Raw genomic sequence first — 16,017 nt, forward strand, 5'->3', positions numbered from 1 at the left:
ATATATATATATATATATATATATATATATATATATATATATATATATATATATATATATATATAAAAATTTTCCTCCACAATAAAATAAAAATAAATAAAATATCGGCACATGTCCCCTGAGGACGATTCGGGACAAAACACGACCTCAAACGCTGGTGTGAGTTTTTCATCTTTGCTCTAATTATTCATTCATTCACATCAAATAACTAAATATTTTAATCAGTTTATAGAATTATTACAGAATTTATTTATAATTTAATCTCCTGCGTTGTGTTATTTAGGTTGATTTTTTACGGTGTGTGTTTATTCAGCGTCGCTGATCAGAGTGCAGGGTCTCTTCAGAGCAGCGAGTCGGGACGAGTGGAACGGCCGGCGTTAGAACCAAGCGTTCCTCTCTGATCATGAAACTTCACCGAGCTTAGAACGCCATCGTGTAGAACTTCATCCAGTAGAACGCCATCCTTTGGAAAGTCATCATGTAGAACCTCATCCGGTAGAACGTCATCGTGTAGAACGTCATCATGTAGAACGTCATCGTGTAGTACGTCATCCATTAGAACGCCATCCTTTAGAACGTCATTGTGTAGAACGTCATCGTGTAGAACGCCATCCTTTAGAACGTCATTGTGTAGAACGTCATCCTTTGGAACTTCATCGTGTAGAACTTCATCCAGTAGAACGCCATCCTTTGGAAAGTCATCATGTAGAACCTCATCCAGTAGAACGTCATCATGTAGAACTTCATCCAGTAGAACGTTATCGTGTAGAACGTCATCCAGTAGAAGGCATTACAGCTACATCAGGGTCCGTCTGATTCCGTCGCTCTGCATCATGGGTAAAGTGGAGTGAAAACTTCTAGAGCTTAAAGGAGCCACGACAAAGCGACTTTTGAGTTATTTGAGTAACTTTCAAACATTTCAGTAATTTCAGACTCGTGACGTCACACGCCGAGTTTCAACGACTGAAGAGATTCAGTATTGAAGCGTGTTTATTCACTCACAGTCGTTCTTCTGAGACTCGCTCGCTGCTCCGAGACTGACACTCGCTCAGCCTTCCGAGAAGCGATTGGTTGTTTGAGATTCGCACGTCTTTCTGAGATTCATTGCCTGTCCGAGACTCGCTCACCTTTGAGATTCATCGCATGTCTGAGACTCATTCACTCACCTGTCTGAGACTTGCTGACCACTCCGAGACTCGCTCGTCCGCTCTGAGACTCACGGCTCTGAGACTTGTTCACCCGCTCTGAGACTCGCTCCTCTGAGACTCGCTCGCCGCTCTGAGACTCGCCCGCTCTGAGACTCACCTCCTCTGAGACTCACCTCCTCTGAGACTCGCCCGCTCTGAGACTCACTCCTCTGAGACTCGCCCGCTCTGAGACTCACCTCCTCTGAGACTCGCCCGCTCTGAGACTCACTCCTCTGAGACTCGCCCGCTCTGAGACTCACCTCCTCTGAGACTCGCCCGCTCTGAGACTCGCCCGCTCTGAGACTTGCCCGCTCTGAGACTCACTCCTCTGAGACTCGCCCGCTCTGAGACTCGCCCGCTCTGAGTTTCCGTGCTGCCTGAAAAGCTGCCCACATTTTAGTAAACTTGTGAACACTAATCCTCATCGAATGCCACATCTTATGAGTTTTTTTTTAATTTTTAAACTTCGTATCCTCACCCAGTTTACTAATGCAATAAAAAAAAATATGCAAAAAACTTGATGTCATGATTTTATGGATATGAGCGCATGCTGAAGACCGTTTCTCTTTTACGATGTGAGAAAGATGTAAAAGTAATTTATGCTGTAAATATTGCAGAGGAAAAAATATTAATAAAGCTTTCTAAAATACAGTTACAGCGTCCTTGAGCTCATTCTGAGTAAACGTCTCTGTGATGGCGTGGAGTTCAGAGTGTTTGGGACGCGCCCACAGCGGACAGATGACGGGGTGTGTGTGACCTATATAGTGAACAGGGCGTGTGGTTTGGGACGCGCCCACAGCGGACAGATGACGGGGTGTGTGTGACCTATATAGTGAACAGGGCGTGTGGTTTGGGACGCGCCCACAGTGGACAGATGACGGGGTGTGTGTGACCTATATAGTGAACAGGGCGTGTGGTTTGGGACGCGCCCACAGTGGACAGATGACGGGGTGTGTGTGACCTATATAGTGAACAGGGCGTGTGGTTTGGGACGCGCCCACAGCGCCTAGAACTACTGAAAGAAATTCTACTCTAGTTTTAGTTTAGATGCCACCTTTGGTAAATGATAAAAAACAGGAAATGACATCACAACAAACATCACTTGAGCTGGGTTTGATTCTCTTTTTATTTTTAACTCTGAAAGACACAGAACGGAGGAACAAGAAACTCAAACAGCTTTTTGTTTAAATCCAAAAGGCACCATAAGTCCACATGGGTACAAACCCAGAATCACGTATTAATCGTGTCTGACCTGAATATGTGTGTGTGTGTGTGTGTGTGTGTGTGTGTGTGCGCATGTGTGTGTGTGAGAGAGAGAGAGAGATTACCATCATAGCCTTGGAGCTGTAAAAGTCTTAATTACGGGGAGTAAAGCAGATCCTTCTGATCGGACCAAATCAGTGTTCGGCAAATGAACAAACTTATCGATACAGCAGAACACATCACCATATTCCCCACACACACACACACACACACACACACACACACACACACACACACACACACACACACTCTCTGCGATCATCAGATCATCTCTGTGATGTCAATTTCTGTCCAAAACAGACAAGAAAAATGATCAGATGTATATTTTTCAACCTATTCACAATATCATGATTGAATCTGCGTCACCGCTCGGTCCTGTTCTGATCTCGGACGGGTTCGGGTTGTAAGTTTAGACCCCCAACACAGGGCTTCGACACATAACGACCTTTCCCAAAATGGAAAATAAAAGAAAACATGAAACGAAAAGAATCATATCTTCAACAAGAAAAGGAAAAAAATATATAATCATTTACAATAATAATTACTGAGACAGGAAAAAAAAAAAAAAACAACAAAAAAAAACAATCTGCTCAATCTCCTGCTGGTCCCTCTGAGGAAACATCTCCAGAACATCTCCAGAACATCTCCAGAACATCTCCAGAACATCTCCAACACTCCTCAAATAAAGTTACAAAAAAAAAAAAAAAAAAAAAAAAAAAAAAGCCTCCAACCACAGATAGAACCGGGCCTGTAGAACTCTGTGTGTGTGTGTGTGTGTGTGTGTGTGTGTGTGTGTGTGTGTGTGTGTGTGGGCATGTGCCGATAGTCAGCGATACATACGATATATTTAACACGCACCCAAAAGAAAAAAAAAAAAAAAAAGTTCTTTGGTGTGTGTCCTCATGAGGAACCCTCGAGGAACCTGTTTCTGTAAAGAGAGTCGTTTTAACGTTAACCAGAAGAACAGAATGAAACGTTTTTACGTTTCAATCACAGAAATTACGCTCGATTGGCCAGCAAGTATCAATACGTGGAGGTTTTTATTTTTATTAATACAAAGGGACGCAGATCGGGTCGAAAGATCGAAGCGAACACTTTGTTACTACGTAACCATGACGACAATCATAAATAATACTTTACGATACTTTATCGGAATCCGATCATTTTTTTTTTTTGCTGTGTGGTAACAAACGATTTGTATGAGAAGAGCATCGAGTCTAGAGACGTAACCATAGCAACCACTGTATGATAGTATGTATTCATGCGTGTAAGTGAGAGTAGAAATTTAAATAATTCTATCGACGTGTTTAAATTCTGGTCGGTGGGCGTGGTCTCGATACGGATACGGCGACTGAATATCGGCACACGCTCTGAACACGGCCGTGTTGTGATCCATGAGACTCGGACAAACCCTCAATCACAGCTGAAATAGAGGCGTTAAAGTGATCGACAGCTACATCATCGTCATCATCATCATCATCATCATCATCATCATCACATCCGCATCTGTCAGTCACCTGCTGTAACAGCCCGTCAAACCTATTTTTTTAAACCGCTCGAGTCTTTGAAGTCACTTCCTGTCATCATCATCATCATCGTCATACTTGAAAATGACAACGTGAAGACTTGCGGAGAGTCTTTTTTTTTGTTTGTTTTTTTTGTTTTTTAATCATCGTAATATGAAACCGGTAAGTGTGTGTACGTGCGTGTGCAACCTCGGGTTAGGATCGAAAGCTAGCGTCGGGTTAGCTCAAGCGCTAAATCTCAGTCTGAATACAGACGTTGCGCGCCGGGGTGCTCGGCTGAGGAGCGACGTTGTTATTGCGTTCTTTAGGAGAGCTCTCCGGGCTGAGGGGGGCGGAGCAGAGCGGCTGGGGGGCGGGGCCGTTTTCCAGCCGGTCGTTCTCCACCTCGGGAAGGGGGCTGATGGCGTTGGGGGGTCGGGAGCCGTCGAGGTCGGAGCAGCTGAACTCGGAGAAGTGGCTGCAGTGCGAGTCGGCGACGGAGGGCAGGCTGCCGCTCAGAGACGGAGAGTCGAACTCGCTCGAGTTGGTGCTGCGCTGCTCCAGCAGCTGCGCGTCCATGTCCTCCCGCGTCTCGTTGATCTTCGTGCTGCCCGTCTTCTTGCGCATCTTGCCTTTGCTCTTCTTCCCCGAGCCGTATTTGCCCTCGTGGGGGCAGGTGGAGGGGCAAACGCCGCGGCCCCCGGTGCTGCCCTCCTCCATGCTGCTGCTGCCGCTGTGGTGCCGGAGCTTCCCTAGTTTAGACTCCACATCCACCTGCACCTCCATACTGCTGCCCTCTCTGACAGACACACACACACACAGACACACAGACAGACACACAGACACACACACAGACACACACACAGACACACACACAGACACACACACAGACACACACACAGACACACACACAGACACACACACAGACAGAGAGAGAGAGAGAGAGAGAGAGCAGTGTTTATATGCTGTTAAAACACACTCCCTTGCACTTAAATCTTAAATATCATATTAGAAATATTACACTGAAGTGGGACGAGGAAAACAGATAAACAACAAAAGACAAAAACTGATGCACGTGTGTGTGTGTGTGTGTGTGTGTGTGCGCACATTAGAGCGAGCTTGAATTTCTTTCAGAGCTCAAAGGCAATCAGCTGAATCATACTGGATAAAGCCTGAATCGTATGTGCTGAACCGAATCGTATCGATACTGAACTGATTCATACCTGCTATGAACTGAATCGTATAGATTCTGAACTGAATCATATTCATTTTGAACTAAATCATACCTGCGCTGAACCGAATCGTATCGATACTGAACTGATTCATAACTGCGCTGAACCGAATCGTATCGATACTGAACTGATTCATAACTGCGCTGAACCGAATCGTATCGATACTGAACTGATTCATACCTGCGCTGAACCGAATCGTATCGAAACTGAACTGATTCATAACTGCGCTGAACCGAATCGTATCAATATTGAACTGATTCATACCTGCACTGAACCGAATCGTATCGATATTGAACTGATTCACACCTGCACTGAACCGAATCGTATCGATACTGAACTGATTCATACCTGCACTGAACCAAATCGTATCGATATTGAAACTGAATCATAACTGCGCTGAACCGAATCGTATCGATATTGAACTGATTCACACCTGCACTGAACCGAATCGTATCGATACTGAACTGATTCATACCTGCACTGAACCGAATCGTATCGATACTGAACTGAATCATACCTGTGCTGAACCGAATCGTATCGATACTGAACTGAATCATAACTGCGCTGAACCGAATCGTATCGATACTGAACTGATTCATACCTGCGCTGAACCGAATCGTATCGATATTGAACTGATTCATACCTGCACTGAACTGAATCGTATCGATATTGAACTGATCGTATTGATACTTAACTGAATCGTATGGATGCTGAACTGAATCGTATTGGATCAGTAGGGAACTGAGTTGTACTGAATCATTACGTTTGGATGTATGCTACGTTTGGAGGTACAGTATGGCGTCAGGTGTGGTCTGACAGAGGGAGATTCACACTCTCAGCGTTTCCTCACCTGTCCAGAGGCATGTAGGCGTTGAGGATGGATCCAGCCATGGCTTTGGTACTTGCGTTGTCACTGATTGTCCCCAAACTGACCGTTCCAGACTCTCCGCTCAGACTGCAGCGCTCCTTCTGTACATCAGCCTGAACCTCCAGCCTAAACACACACACACACACACACACACACACCATAATGCTCAGATTAATAAAATGAATAAGAGCCAGTGTTCAGTACAGACCTGAAAAGCGTCATTAGCTCAGCGGAGTGGAATTTTGTTCTAATGTCATGTGATCAGAATATAAACCTGTTTCTGAACTGTACTGTTGCTAATAATGACCACTAGGGGGCAGCTGGCGCTAAGTGTGCTTTCACATGCATGAGTGTTTAGTGAGTTTGAACTGAACCCTAGCGTGTTCTGCTCCTCACTGCGGTTCTTCAGGCAGGTGAGATTCGCACCGGAGAACATCCGAGCTAGCGAGAAATCGAACTGATTCTGAACCGACGCACTGCAGGAAGTGGACCGGACATGCCGTGTGTTTTGAGCTGCAGCTTTGTGTAACGCTGCGGAGCAGAAGTGCCATGTGCTCTGGAGATCTGAGAGGAAACAAACGCTGGATGCGATACAGAAGTTAGACGTAAATAATTATCTAATCATTTATTTAGCGACGGCTCCGTGCGCTCCACACACTCGGTAAAGGTTTGTTCACCTTTTACCCTGGCTGCATTTCTGACCAACGAACGAAAGAGTTTTGCGAGAGTGCTTTCACACCCACACACACACCCACACACACCCACACACACACACACACCCACACACACCCACACACACACACACACACACACCCACACACACCCACACACACACACACACACACACAAACCTCAGACAACGATTTCTGCTTTTCGGTTTGTTTAATTACGTACGGTGTGAAACCAAACCAAACCAAAAGCCTAAACTTTGCTGAGATTCAGACTCGACTGAAGGACGAACAGTCGTGAAAATGGCCTGAGACTACAGGAGCGGTTAGAACGTGAATTCACACGAGCTCTGAGGTCAAGATTCATCCTGCTCGGCATTTTATTTATTTTAAATATAAACTCTATAGACAGCTTTCTTTACTGTGTGAGATTAAACACTGCTCCGGTGTTGTGATGATACGTGTTACACCAACACGGGGAGTTAGGGGAAACTGTTAAAGGTGTGGTGATTATTTAGTTTTTGTACAGTGTGTGTGTGTGTGTGTGTGTGTGTGTGTGTGTGTGTGTGGGAGACCTGTTGAAGCAGTGGCCCACAGTGCTGCCTGACAGACTTCCTGTGAGCGCCATGGTGCTGGCGTTTTCGCTCACGTTGTCCCTCATGGCTCCGATTCGCTCCATGTGACTCCCGCTGGCACTCAGGCTGCCTGTCAGACCGCCGACGCTGCCTCCGATACTCGCGTTCTGCCTCGTCTCCGCCACCGACGTACTGTCTGCACACACACACACACACACACAACATGTCACAAACTCCAGCACTAACACCACACACCGTAACACAACTGAGCCACGTACTCAATCCACTACGAGTTTAACTCAAATCATATCACTCGGTGTGATGTGCGTTTCTCCTTCTCTAAGCCACGTCACTGCTCGAGGATGATCATCAGAGTAACCTGAGAAACATCTAACACGCGACCCGAACAACACACACACACCCGCTTACACACGTCCTCCAGTACGAGCAACAAAATACTGTGTTCCTGGTACAGTCAGTGCCTGACCAAGGACAAGGACACACTCAAGGACACCACTTACACACACACACACACACACACACACACACACACACACACACACAGAGAGAGAGAGAGAGAGAGAGAGAGAGAGAGAGAGAGAGAGAGAGGGAGGGATGGGTAAACAGACAGACTGATAAAATGATGGAGAAACAGAAATACAATTAGATACACACACACACACACACAAACAAACCAAAAGACGGATAAACGAGAAAAGATAAGCGAGGAGCCAAGAACCAGACGAGTAAACACTCACTCTGTACAGGATGAAGGGGATAGAGAGAGAGTAGAGAGTAGGGAGCCTACTGAGGGACACTCGCTCTGTACAGGATGAAGGGGATAGAGAGAGAGTAGAGAGTAGGGAGCCTACTGAGGGACACTCGCTCTGTACAGGATGAAGGGGATATAGAGAGAGAGTAGGGAGTCTACTGAGGGACACTCGCTCTGTACAGGATGAAGGGGATATAGAGAGAGAGAGTAGGGAGCCTACTGAGGGACACTCGCTCTGTACAGGATGAAGGGGATATAGAGAGAGTAGGGAGCCTACTGAGGGACACTCGCTCTGTACAGTATGAAGGGGATAGAGAGAGAGTAGAGAGTAGGGAGCCTACTGAGGGACACTCGCTCTGTACAGGATGAAGGGGATATAGAGAGAGTAGAGAGTAGGGAGCCTACTGAGGGACACTCGCTCTGTACAGGATGAAGGGGATAGAGAGAGAGTAGAGAGTAGGGAGCCTACTGAGGGACACTCGCTCTGTACAGGATGAAGGGGATAGAGAGAGAGTAGAGAGTAGGGAGCCTACTGAGGGACACTCGCTCTGTACAGGATGAAGGGGATAGAGAGAGAGTAGAGAGTAGGGAGCCTACTGAGGGACACTCGCTCTGTACAGGATGAAGGGGATAGAGAGAGAGTAGAGAGTAGGGAGCCTACTGAGGGACACTCGCTCTGTACAGGATGAAGGGGATATAGAGAGAGTAGGGAGCCTACTGAGGGACACTCGCTCTGTACAGGATGAAGGGGATATATAGAGAGAGAGTAGGGAGCCTACTGAGGGACACTCGCTCTGTACAGGATGAAGGGGATAGAGAGTGAGAGTAGGGAGCCTACTGAGGGACACTCGCTCTGTACAGGATGAAGGGGATAGAGAGAGAGAGTAGGGAGCCTACTGAGGGACACTCGCTCTGTACAGGATGAAGGGGATAGAGAGAGAGTAGAGAGTAGGGAGCCTACTGAGGGACACTCGCTCTGTACAGGATGAAGGGGATAGAGAGAGAGTAGAGAGTAGGGAGCCTACTGAGGGACACTCGCTCTGTACAGGATGAAGGGGATATAGAGAGAGAGTAGGGAGCCTACTGAGGGACACTCGCTCTGTACAGGATGAAGGGGATAGAGAGAGAGTAGAGAGTAGGGAGCCTACTGAGGGACACTCGCTCTGTACAGGATGAAGGGGATAGAGAGAGAGTAGAGAGTAGGGAGCCTACTGAGGGACACTCGCTCTGTACAGGATGAAGGGGATAGAGAGAGAGTAGAGAGTAGGGAGCCTACTGAGGGACACTCGCTCTGTACAGGATGAAGGGGATATAGAGAGAGAGTAGGGAGCCTACTGAGGGACACTCGCTCTGTACAGGATGAAGGGGATAGAGAGAGAGTAGAGAGTAGGGAGCCTACTGAGGGACACTCGCTCTGTACAGGATGAAGGGGATAGAGAGAGAGAGTAGGGAGCCTACTGAGGGACACTCGCTCTGTACAGGATGAAGGGGATAGAGAGAGAGAGTAGGGAGCCTACTGAGGGACACTCGCTCTGTACAGGATGAAGAGGATATAGAGAGAGTAGAGAGTAGGGAGCCTACTGAGGGACACTCGCCCTGTACAGGATGAAGGGGATAGAGAGAGAGAGTAGGGAGCCTACTGAGGGACACTCGCTCTGTACAGGATGAAGGGGATAGAGAGAGAGTAGAGAGTAGGGAGCCTACTGAGGGACACTCGCCCTGTACAGGATGAAGGGGATAGAGAGAGAGTAGGGAGCCTACTGAGGGACACTCGCCCTGTACAGGATGAAGGGGATAGAGAGAGAGAGTAGGGAGCCTACTGAGGGACACTCGCTCTGTACAGGATGAAGGGGATAGAGAGAGAGTAGAGAGTAGGGAGCCTACTGAGGGACACTCGCCCTGTACAGGATGAAGGGGATAGAGAGAGAGAGTAGGGAGCCTACTGAGGGACACTCGCCCTGTACAGGATGAAGGGGATAGAGAGAGAGTAGAGAGTAGGGAGCCTACTTAGGGACACTCGCTCTGTACAGGATGAAGGGGATAGAGAGAGAGAGTAGGGAGCCTACTGAGGGACACTCGCCCTGTACAGGATGAAGGGGATAGAGAGAGAGTAGAGAGTAGGGAGCCTACTGAGGGACACTCACCGGTCGCTGCTGCACCTCCGCCCACGTTCATTTCGTTTTCGTCGTCGAATTCGATGCGCACTCCTTTCCCGTTCCCCGCCGACACGCCGCAGCCTCCACTGCGGCACAGAGAGATCGGAACCACGCCGTACACGTACGCCAGCATGATGGGCACTCCGATACCTACACACACACACACACACACACACACACACACACACACACACACACACACACACACACTTGAATTGAGTACGAGCTAATTTCTTCAGGAAGTTGCCGCATTCATGACACTTCCATAGATGTAGGGTTGGCTGTTGCTATGGAAACCACATCCTACGAGTAATTATCCTGATCTGCTGTTTATTTTTTTTTTTGGTTTAAAGTTCCAAAACAGTCCTACATGTAATATCTTAAAAAATATATAATATATGTTTGATTATTTTCTTGCAGTCAATCATAATTAAACGGTAAAGTCGGCGGCGTTAAGAGCCGAACTCACTCACCGACGGTTACGGCGGCCACCACCGGCGAGACGATGACGGACAGCGTGACTCCGCCGGCGATCACCAGGTTCCTCTTGTGCTTCGAGATTTCCTTTCCTTCGTAGCGGCTGTGAATCTGCGGAGAAACGTCGAGCCGCACCAGCGTTACGTTTAATAATCTCACGTAAAGATAAAAGACATTTTAAACACGAGAGACGTTTCAACAACAACAGCCTCCGCGTGTGTTTCAGATAAATCGCTCAAAACATCAAGAATACAAGCCTCGATCTTTAACACTGCGGCTTTAATTACAATCTTTAAATATAATCTTTAACACTTTAACTTCAATTATAATCTTTAATTATAATCTTTAACACTGCGGCTTTAATTGTAATCGAAAATCATCATTTCTGCATTAACGTGTGAATTTATTTGGCTTGAAACGTCCTTTTCCACGAGTCAGAAATTTTAGATTATATTTAAAATAAACAAACAACAAAAAAAAAAAAACACACACACTCAACATATTCACTCCTATGACATAAACAGGAAGTTGACAAACAGGAAGTTGCATCATACAAATTTCCACAAGATCACGTGAAGAAGAAAAGCGAGTTCTCTCGATCTGTTTTCTTTAATAATTACAACAGCGTTACTCATACGATAGATTAAAGTTAATAAAAGTAATTTAAAAACAAATAAATTTGAAGTAACGTTAATGTTCGAATTTTTGTGATTAGCATCGGTGCTAGTTAACCGCATTCTGTACTGTATATTTGCTAATTCTATGCTAATCCAGGCTAAGTGGTTAAACGCCTGTTTTCTTAAACTGAACTTTGAAATGATTTTAATGAATAATTTTTAATTTTTAAGCTTTAGCAAGAACTAAACGGCGGACGTTTCACGACCTCGGAAGACTTTCCGGAATAAAAACACGTTCTTCTGGACTCAGGTCACGGCTCAGACGCGGATTAGCGTTAACGGAGTGTTTCTGAATGGGTTTTTAAAAAAAAAAAATACATTTAAAAAAATAAATAAATAAAAAAGTGTATGATGATGAGGGATTGAAGTGAAAATATAAGAAAAAAGACCTAAAAAAAGAAGAAGAATGTGAACCAGTAAAACAGATTGACCTCTCTGGAATCCAGGAAGTCGGCTGTTTTCTTGATGACGAGCAAAATTAAAAAAAAAAAAAATAAGTAAAAATAAAATCTAGGGCAGTTTCTGGGTCACAAACGCAGAATGCGGAGGAGCGGGTTCACGCTTCCGCGCTCGCTTTTACCATAAACGCTTCAAGCTAGCATTTCTCCAGAAACACACACACACAAACACACACACGCGCACACACACGCAGCAGAGAGAAGAGTGTTTACGCGAGTAAATCACTTTAGGGACGTGCTGTTATCGGAAAATAATCAGCGTGACGAAGCGGCGTCACTGTTCCCACCCTGACGTTGATTATTTTCCTATAACAGCACGTCCCAGAGTGCTTTATTCCTCTTACACCGCAGCAATTTACCAACAACGACAACCGTTTCTTTATTAAAGTATGACACGTCATATTTTTATCCATTTATAGTTACATTTAATGTTCGGCTATAAACAGCTATAAACACTCGTTCCTTCTCCAGCCTCGATTTTTTTTCTCTCTCAGTTTGTGACGTTACCAAGATGTCGGAAAGTTACACCTTTACCTCTGACACTGGAGACTCCTTCCGTGAATGTTTAGTAAACGGCTTCTTACTTTAAGAAAAGTTCACCGTATCAAATTAGGGAAAAAAAAATTTACTTCCTGTTTCTACTTTTATGATTCCGGGGAAAATGTTTTTATGGTTAGTGATAAACAAAATCAGATTTTCACAGGACAGGAGCGCTACAATTAGCTCGGATTTATAAACATCGTTAAAAAAAACACGCATACACGAATAAAACACGACTCTCCTGCTAAGAGAATCGTCCAAAACAGCAAACAGACGAACCTAGTGTCGGTAATTTTGTGTAAACATAAGCGACGTACGGATTAGCCCCGCCCACAAATAAGTTCGATTGTATGTCGAATATGCGAGTCGAATTTTTGCTAATATTACGTCACATGACTGAATAATGAGAGAAGAAAACGCGAACACAAAAACGACTTCCGATACGAAGCGTCAGGAAAAATATCTGCAGTGTGAAATTAGGGCTGATTTAATAAGGCACTGGAATCACACACGGTCCAGCTGCATCAGCTCGGAAAATACAAAACATCCGCTTTGGACTCAAGAGATAATTAATATTAAATACTGAAGTGTGTGGAGTACTGACGCTTCGGGAATACTGACGCTTCGGGAATACTGACGCTTACGGTTTTACATAAAACACGTAATCAACACCATAATGTTATATTAGCTAAAGAAATTATTAATGCACAGAATGTACGGAATATTACTGCATCCTTGCAAGCAAGATTGGAATATGCGGAACACTGACGAACAGGGAACACTGACGAACAGGGAACACTGACGAACAGGGAACACTGACGAACACGGAACACTGACGAACAGGGAACACTGACGAACACGGAACACTGACGAACACGGAACACTGCCGAACAGGGAACACTGACGAACAGGGAACACTGACGAACAGGGAACACTGGGTGGGTGAAAACGCCGCAGACGTGACCCGTACCTTCCTGCCGACGTACACCGGAATCCCGATGATCATAGCCGGGATGGCGATGCCGGCGATCAGTGCGATCCCGATGGGCGCTCCGACCAGCGTTCCCAACTGCCACAGGATCTTCTTCTTCCGGCTCCAGGGCTTCTTACCCCAAAACGTGCAGCCTGAAGGACTGGAGGAGGGCAGACGAGCGCGATTACGTCAACACCTTACACAAACATCTCCTTACTTTAAGAAGACTTCACCACGTCAACAATTATTGTTAATCGGTTTATAATTATGTTACTATAGTAACGATAACGTAATGATAACGAATCGTGTGCGTGTGTGTGTGTGTGTGTGTTCACCTTAAGTAGTGCAGGTCGGAGATCTCCTTCATGCAGAGCCAGCAGAACTCGCAGCCGCACACGGCGCAGGTCATGTGATTGCAGCTCCCGTCGTTCATCTTGATGATGTAAGCAGCGCAGCGGGGGCAGGGCTTTATATCGTCTGCTACACACACACACACACACATTTACACGAGTTACACACACACACACGTTACACACACACACACACTTACTAGGGTGTTGTGTTATCTCTTTTTTTACATCATAAACATGAAGTCTTGCCACTCTTATATGAAAAAAATCCTGCATTCTGATTGGCTGAGGGCTTCATCGAGCTCTCTCTCTCACACACGCACACGTAGACGAGAAGCACTGAAACTGTGTGTGTGTGTGTGTGTGTGTGTGTGTGTGTGTGTGTGTGTGTGTGTGTGTGTTACCCGCAGCGCCGCTCTCCTGGCTGTAGCTCAGTGAGGAGGATCTGAACGGTCTCAGTCTCAGACTCTGAGCTCGCTGTTGTCTCGCCGCGTCGCACGTTTGGTTCGGATGCCACAGCTGTTTACAGTGATAACAGAACTCCGTTCCACATCCCTCGCGTCCGCACGTGATCTTCGGACAGCTCGCGCAACCGAACGCGATCACCGCGTACCTGAAACACGCGACAAAATCAAATAACATCCGTTAGCCTTATTGTAACATCGGATCAGTGGTGTATTTACACTGTAGTGCTACTTTATGATTAGAACTGTTAGCCTGGTGTAAAGCTAACACTGAGTGCGGTAACACCACCAGTAGGGGGCGCTGAAGAGTCTGTGTGACTTCATATGCATGAGTAACCAATCAGATCGCAGCTCAGAGGGACAGAAAATCCAACATGGAGGACAGAGCGCCAGTAGAGATGATCAGCCTTGCTAGTGAGCGAATATAAGGAGCGTATCTATTCTCCGATCCATCCTGTCGATATTGTAACGCTGAAAATGTGTTCGTTTTGTGGAAGTTCGGTGACGTCCTGGAGCGCTCCCGCTTTAACCGCTACAAATCATTTTCTGTCCGCAAAGCCGAAACCCAGGAATGCGGCGTCTTCCTCGTCAAAATAGAACAAATGTAGGAAAAAGAAAAAATTTTAGACACTGAAAACACTGAAGCGTACGGAAAACGCCAGAGTGTGCGGAAAAGCATTCGGAAAAAGACCGAAGCGTACGGAGAAAAAAAATAAATAAATAAAAAAAATAAAAATAATTACACTCTTATGGCTTTACACAGAACTCAGTACTCCGTTAGATAAAAATATATAGTAATATATAAATATATATAAATTTTCACTAAACTTCTTTTTTTTTTATGGAATATCATTGCTTCCTTGATAATGGAATACTGGAGTGTTCGGAAGCCTAAACCACACAGAACATGGACTGTATGGAAGACATAAGCATAAGGAACACCGGAGTGTATGGAAGCCAGTTTCCAACACATGCATCCACCTTTTATCTTTAACAGAAAATAAATCCCACAAACCCACTAGCGTCGTTCCGGGAACACAAAAACGACTTCCGATACGAAGCGTCAGGAAAAATATCTGCAGTGTGAAATTAGGGCTGATTTAATAAGGCACTGGAATCACACACGGTCCAGCTGCATCAGCTCGGAAAATACAAAACATCCTCTTTGGACTCAAGAGATAATTAATATTAAATACTGATGTGTGTGGAGTACTGACGTTTCGGGAATACTGACGCTTCGGGAATACTGACGCTTCGGGAATACTGACGCTTACGGTTTTACATAAAACACAATCAACACCATAATGTTATATTAGCTAAAGAAATTATTAATGCAGTTTCACTGAACTGTACGGAATATTACTGCATCCTTGCAAGCAAGATTGGAATATGCAGAACACTGCCGAACAGGGAACACTGACAAACACGGAACTTTGACGAACACGGAACTCTGACGAACACGGAACTCTGACGAACACGGAACTCTGACGAACACGGAACTCTGACGAACACGGAAACCCGCCGAACACTGCTGAATACGGAACATTGACAACATGGAACACGGCAGAACCCGGCCGAACATGGAATACTGAAACACGGAACTCCGACGCCACAGAATGATGAGCAAGAGGATTTTTTTAGACTTGGTTTATAGATACAGATCTGAATTCTCTGATCTGACGACAGGACACTAAAAATAACGTGAACCAGTTTAGGCAGAAGCAGATTGGAGTCTGAAGCGCACACACACACACACACACACACCCTCTCTCACACACACACACACACACACAAACTACACCCGTGCTGGTTTTTATCACGACAGACGTTTAAACTGGAAAATAAACAACGG

General features: G+C 45.6%; 2 protein-coding genes across 5 annotated transcripts in view; one reads left to right on the top strand and one right to left on the bottom strand.

Annotated features, from left to right (window-relative positions):
- Positions 1 to 407: 407 nt before the first annotated feature.
- Positions 408 to 1,779, top strand: LOC128317235 (keratin-associated protein 4-3-like; the record flags this gene model as incomplete). The annotated part of the gene is made up of 1 exon (XM_053228303.1): positions 408 to 1,779. A coding segment is annotated over one exon (444 nt), but the record flags the coding sequence as incomplete, so codon positions are not given.
- A 516-nt stretch (positions 1,780 to 2,295) lies between these two features.
- rnf19a (ring finger protein 19A, RBR E3 ubiquitin protein ligase) overlaps positions 2,296 to 16,017 on the bottom strand; it is a 29,525-nt gene continuing 15,803 nt past the window's right edge. For 3 of the 4 annotated variants that reach the window (XM_034298429.2, XM_034298431.2, XM_053228302.1), the window contains 8 exons: positions 14,106 to 14,314; positions 13,687 to 13,831; positions 13,349 to 13,511; positions 10,700 to 10,814; positions 10,215 to 10,376; positions 7,299 to 7,494; positions 6,038 to 6,181; positions 2,296 to 4,754 (listed from right to left, as the gene is read on the bottom strand). In XM_034298429.2, coding sequence (XP_034154320.2) covers positions 4,208 to 4,754; positions 6,038 to 6,181; positions 7,299 to 7,494; positions 10,215 to 10,376; positions 10,700 to 10,814; positions 13,349 to 13,511; positions 13,687 to 13,831; positions 14,106 to 14,314 — 1,681 coding nt within the window. In that variant the 3' untranslated portion in view covers positions 2,296 to 4,207. The remainder of the gene's footprint in view (positions 4,755 to 6,037; positions 6,182 to 7,298; positions 7,495 to 10,214; positions 10,377 to 10,699; positions 10,815 to 13,348; positions 13,512 to 13,686; positions 13,832 to 14,105; positions 14,315 to 16,017) is intronic. The other variant, XM_034298430.2, reaches the window with a different exon arrangement.

The sequence above is a fragment of the Pangasianodon hypophthalmus genome, chromosome 23, assembly GCF_027358585.1.
Source record: "Pangasianodon hypophthalmus isolate fPanHyp1 chromosome 23, fPanHyp1.pri, whole genome shotgun sequence".
Classification (NCBI taxonomy): domain Eukaryota; kingdom Metazoa; phylum Chordata; class Actinopteri; order Siluriformes; family Pangasiidae; genus Pangasianodon; species Pangasianodon hypophthalmus.